Here is a 6144-nt window from a genome sequence, read left to right as displayed (position 1 = left end):
GGTGAATTTGAGGTTGGGGTGGAAGGTGTTAGTGTAGTGGATGAACTGTTCAACCTCCTCGTGGGAGCACGAGGTAGCGCCGATACAGTCATCGATGAAGCGGAGGAAAAGGTGGGGGGTGGTGCCAGTGTAGCTGCGGAAGATGGACTGTTCCACATATCCAAAGAAGAGGCAGGCATAGCTGGGACTCATGCAGGTGCCCATGGCTACTCCTTTGGTTTGGAGAAAATGGGAGGATTGGAAAGAGAAGTTGTTCAGAGTGAGGACCAGTTCAGTCAGTCGAAGGATGGTATCAGTGGAAGGGTACTGGTTGGTTCGGCAGGAAAGGAAGAAGCGGAGGGCTTTGAGGCCTTCGTGATGGGGGAATGGATGTCCATGGTGAAGATAAGGCATTGGGGGCCGGGGAAGCGAAAATCATGGAGGAGGTGGAGGGCGTGGGTGGTGGTACTTTGGTGCACTGATCTTTATATTGCTATTGCCCCCAGAGTTGCCGTCGCCGCATCTACTTCCGGGACAGGCAGCAACGAAAAGTGACCGAGCAGAGGCTGATAGCTAAGTTCCATACCCATAGGGAGGGCCTCAATAGGGACCTTGGGTTCATGTCACATTACAGGTGACCACCATTGCACCACAGGCACACACACACACAGACACAGAGACACAGACACACACAATCCCCCACCCAGACTCACACCTGCAACCCCTCACAGACGCAAGTCACTCTACATTCACATACGCACACATATACACTCCCTCACACTCTCAACCCCCCCAACCCAGACAGACATACACACACACAGACACAAAGACCCACATACATACATTTACATTTATTGTTTGTGGGGTGAATTTGTACTTGCAGAGTTACATTATACTTTGCTCAAAACTGCATGAATTCATGTAAAATTCTTATCTCAATTTTTAGATTTGAATCTAAACATCATAGCATAGACAGAGAACACAGGGGTCTAATACCTTCAACATATTGTCTAGCTAACACCAATTGTTACAGTTAACCTGAGAATGCAACATTTTAAAAAAGGTTTTGTGATTTCCACATGAAAGAAGTGAAACTATCATGGTATTCGAACAGATGAAAGACTCAACAGACAATCAAGGTATTTTTCAATGTATAATTTCAATTACATCACACTGTAAATTTTTGCTATAAATTCTGTGTCTTACAACTGTGTCCTTCACAACCACCTGATGAAGGAGCGGGCACTAGTGTGCTTCCAATTAAACCTGTTGGACTATAACCTGGTGATGTGTGATTTTTAACTCCTTATCAGCATTCTCTATCTTGATTGCGTTCCAGTGATTATCCTATAAAGTACATGCATTTCTATGTCAAGTATGAACAGGATTCATCCATTCTTTAACCTTGACTATTGTCATTTGCAACATGATTTAGTCAATTGAAGAGTGTTGTTGTGTTCACAGAAATACTTCAGGAACAAACTACTGCCCCAAATGTAGAAATTCTAACTGATTTAATCCTTCAGCCTAGAGGCCAGTTGAGGTTTGCTGAAGTTCCCAAGTCCCCATTTCTCTTTTAAAACAAACCCAATGGAGAAAGGCAATGAAAATGAGATGGCATTTTGATCTCAGGCAATCTCTGTTGACAACTTTATGTACCTTTCCCTTTGTATCATAGAAATATAGGGCATGCAAGGAGACCATTTGACCCTATCATGCCTGCACTGGAACCTCAGAATAACAGTAACACTTGGTCATGCACCTCCACATGACCATGATCCTTTAACTTCAACTTCCTCTTCCTCCATTTCAAATGGATCTATGGAATATAGGTAAAAACAAGGACTGCAGATGCTGGAAACCAGACTCTTGATTAGAGTGGTGCTGGAAAAGCGCAGCAGGTCAGGCAGCATCCGAGGAGCAGGAAAATCGATGCCTCGGGCAAAAGCCCCTCATCAGGAATAATGCTCTATTCTAGTCTAGTCTAAGGAAAATAGACCGACCCCCTTCTGGTGGATTTTCATCCTTGAGGCTGACAACTTCCTGAATGAAACAATTTCTCATTTCCCCCTTAGATTTTTTTGCTTAATACTTTTAAATCTATGTCCTTTGGTTACTGACACACTTGACAGATGGAACAGATTATCTGCTCTATCAAAATTGCTGATTGTGGATTGCATTTGCCAAAATGAAAGATGCAATGGATAAGGTAACTGATCACCTTGAAAAACTTCAGTTACGAAGGGACAATCAGCATGGATTCATTAGGGGATGTCATGCCTGACAAGCTAAGTTTTTGAAGGGGTGACAAAGGTGGTGGACAAATATAAGTCAATGGATGTTGTTCATATGGACTTCCAGTAAGCTTTTGCTACAGTTCCATACAAAAGGCTGTTAGCCAAGGTGGAACCCATGATATTGGAGGCAAATTACTGACGTGATTAGAAAAATCTATTGAGAGGCGGGAAAGAGAGTTGGAATAATTGGTAAGTACTTCAACTGACAGAACATGACTAGTGGTGTCCTGCAGGGATTGGTTTTCAGGCCTCAAGTATTCACAATATTCATTATCTACTTGGATAAGGGCATAAAAACCAAATATCCAAACTTGCTGACAACACAAAGTTGGCAGCATTCTAGACAGAATTGACAACAGCATAAAATTCCTCAGGATATTGATTTATTCAGTGAATAGGCAAAACTGTGGCAGATGGATTTTAATATAAGCAAGGTTATCTATTTTGGACGGAGAAAGTGAGGTCTGCAGATGCTGGAGATCAAAGTTGAAACTTTATTGCTGGAACAGCACAGCAGGTCAGGCAGCATCCAGGGAACAGGAGATTCGACGTTTCGGGCACATTCCTGAAGAAGGGCCTGTGCCCGAAACGTCGAATCTCCTGTTCCCTGGATGCTGCCTGATCTGCTGTGCTGTTCCAGCAATAAAGTATCTATTTTGGACCAAAAATAAAAGGATAGATCAGGGCACTAGTTAAATAATGTGGATGTTCAATGAGATTTGGGATAGCTCTAAAATGCCACAAACAAGTGAAGAAAAGAGAGTTAAGGTGTCTAATGGAATACTGTCCTTCATATTTAAAGGTTGGAGTATAGGGTTGCAGATGTTATGCTGCAGTTATACAAAACCCTAGTGCCACCTCACTTAAGAGTACTGTTAGCATATCTGGGCACCACACCTTAGGAAGGATGTTTTAGCCATGGAGGGAGTTCAACCCAGATTTACAAGGATGATACCTGGACTTCAGGGGTTATGTAATGAAGAGAAATTAAACAAATCAGGTCATTATTCTCCAGAATTTAGAAAGGTTGACAGGGATCTAATAGAGGTCTTCAGGATATTAATAGGAAAAGGCAGGGTAGATAAACTATTTCCACTGGTTGAAGATTCCAGAACCAGGGTGCATAGTCTAAGAATTAGGGCAGGTCATTCAGGCAAGATGTTAGAAAGCACTTCTACATGCAAAGAGTAATGGAAGATTGGAACTCTTCCTCAAAACAATGTTAAGAAGATGTGGGTGTACTGTACTTTTGAGTGTAAAAGCTAGCAGAACTACCTGATAGCATCAAGTGTTCTGAATAAGGTGCAATGTAACATGTGGGCCAGCTACTAGCGTAGCTGGTTGTCTGGAGATAAAATCAGATTCAAATTAGGCCAATCAGTTTAAATTATACTCTGAAAAATACCAAATTCCAATCAAGTTTGAATTTAGTATATTGACAATCTTAAAAGCTAATGACACAATCCTATGCTTTGGGGATATAAGACCAGGGAAAATTGAACAGTTGGGAGGAGAATTGCCACGGCACTAGTATGTACAGACTGTCTGAAAATAGCTCTCTTATAGGTACCTTGATCGATCAGTTACCTGTGAAACAGAAATCCTAAGAAGAAGAAAAGAAGACAGAGGAAGAGAAGATTTGACATCTGGCTGATTTTGAAAAATTGAAATTTTGGTAAACCTTAGTCAGGGGGTTTTATCAGACTAGTATTAAAGAAGAGAAGATAAAAGATAGTTTAGAGGAAGGAGCTGTAAATATGTGTTAGTTAATTATTCTATGTTATACTTGAAGAAATAAAGTTGTTAATTTTTACTTTAAATAGTTCTTGGTCTCAAATTTTCACAGATTACTGCATGGGATAAATCTTTTCTGTGTTGCTGGTGCAAATTAAGCAGGAGAATTTACCCTCTGTCATCACAACAGTGACTGATGCTAATTCAATTGTTAAATTTAAACCTGAAAGACAAATTTCTACTAAGTAAAGATATTAAGGGATATGGGCCCAAGACTGGCATATGGAGCTAGACCACATATCAGCCATGATTTTAATAAATGGCAGAGTAGGCTCAAGAGGGTGGTGAATGACCTACCACTGTTCCTATATCCCATGTTCCTAACATCATTTTTAGGCACTTTTTTTAGCTGGTTGATCCTCAAGTGTCTCTAAAGCACGTTTTCATTTATTACCTAGCCTGTACTCACCTTCCCTGACACAATTGGCTCTGTTTTTGACCTTAAACCCACATCTGTTGAAACATCTCAAGCAATGTAAATGAATTGATTTAACATAAAGGGGATTATGAAAAACATCACCGCCCTCAAAAGTTACCAAACCTCCCAACTACAATATTGATTTTGTGTGCCTATTACCAAATTCGAGCTGCTACAGTTACAGGCAGATCCAATCTACTAGAGTATTTTCAAGTCTGGATGGAAAACATGAGAAGAAAGAAGCAAAAACAAAAGTTACTAATCCATTGTAAAAGTAAATGATTTCCTACCTGGTTACCATAAGCTGCATTTATATGGCACTGTGACACAGTGAAATCACCACAAGGTGTTGAAAGAGCATTAGAGAAAATTTGACACCGCTGATAATCAGAATGAGACCTTCAAATAGCACCAAGGAAATTCTGTAAATCTGATTCCTTTCTCGCTCAAGAATAGAGGCAAGAAAGCACAGCTGTTTGTGATTAAAATGGTTAGTTTAATAAAATAGAATCTCAGTGTTCTGGGATATTGATATACTTGGCCCAGGCCTGGCGCCAGGCTTCACTCTCCCATCTCCACCAATTTTTTCAATTTTCTCCAGATACATCTCCGCTGGGAGGGGGAAAAAAAGAGAAAGAAATCTTTCTGCTCACTTTCTGCTCTTCACAGATTTCAGTAGCTACCAAGAGTGGAGGGGGGAAAAAATACATTTTCCTAAAAAAAAATTCAAAGAAATATTCCTTTACCTTTCATCATCTTGGTTCAAGTTCTGCTCCAATTGTAAAGTCCCGCTGGATGGCATCTCCCACACATCCTAAAACACAACAGCACAAAGTGCCAATTTGAACTGCTTCCAACTACAAAAGTTATTCACATTAATCTAGAGAAAATTGTCAAGATTTCAAGTACTGGAGAATAGAAGAAAGGTTTTCCATATGTTACAATTAGGTGTTGGGACTGCATCTTACAGTTAAGGGAAAATGAAGGAACTGTGACCTGTTCTGAAGTCTGCCCCACTGTAATCCTGGGTGGTTTGATTGAAAGAGGTTAAAGAGAGCCCACATTGCTTTAGTAGGAACTGGTTGGAAGACATTTACATTTGAAGACAAAGCAGTAGCTTCTGTAATAACAGTGGTTAAATCACAAGTGGTTCCTCATGCAGGAATACGGATGAGAAGTCCTCCTCAGATCAGAAAGATGAAATTGGTGGGAAGTCAAAGTTCTTTAACATATCCACAAAAACTGTCAAACAACCTTAACCTTCCAGGATCTAGAAGGAGAACAACTACAGGCAGCAAATCTGCGATTCAGAATGGTGACAGGGGTTTGTGCAAGATGTTAGAACAAGGCTGGAAGATTTGCCCAACTTGCATCAAGTGAAAAGAGCTCATTGTGGTAGACAATTGTGAAGATAGATATTTAATAGTACATAACTTGAGTAGAAGTGAGTTTTTAGTGATAGTAAAAGAAAAAATGGAAATGTTCTGTTTGTGATTTCAGTCCAAGTTGCCTCCATAAGTGTTTAGCCAGTAATGCTTTCTGTTAGCCTTTTGTTAGTGTAAAAGCCTTGAGGCAAAAAATCATTGCCATCCTTTCAACTGTTAACTTTTAAAAAATAAATTTGAACTTTTCTGATAAGTTTTACAATGATCATAA

The 6144-nt window shown here is 40.1% G+C and overlaps 1 protein-coding gene across 3 annotated transcripts in view; it reads right to left on the bottom strand.

The window, feature by feature from the left end:
- The window catches only part of ankrd13a (ankyrin repeat domain 13A), a 61136-nt gene that overhangs the window by 15804 nt on the left and 39188 nt on the right, over positions 1–6144 (bottom strand). For all 3 annotated transcript variants that reach the window (XM_043715518.1, XM_043715519.1, XM_043715517.1), the window contains exon 14: positions 5235–5302. In XM_043715518.1, coding sequence (XP_043571453.1) covers positions 5235–5302 — 68 coding nt within the window. The remainder of the gene's footprint in view (positions 1–5234; positions 5303–6144) is intronic.

Source organism: Chiloscyllium plagiosum, chromosome 25 (assembly GCF_004010195.1).
Source record: "Chiloscyllium plagiosum isolate BGI_BamShark_2017 chromosome 25, ASM401019v2, whole genome shotgun sequence".
Classification (NCBI taxonomy): Eukaryota; Metazoa; Chordata; class Chondrichthyes; order Orectolobiformes; family Hemiscylliidae; genus Chiloscyllium; species Chiloscyllium plagiosum.
Note: the sequence above shows the minus strand (reverse complement) of the source record. Positions and strands in the feature narration are given on the sequence as shown.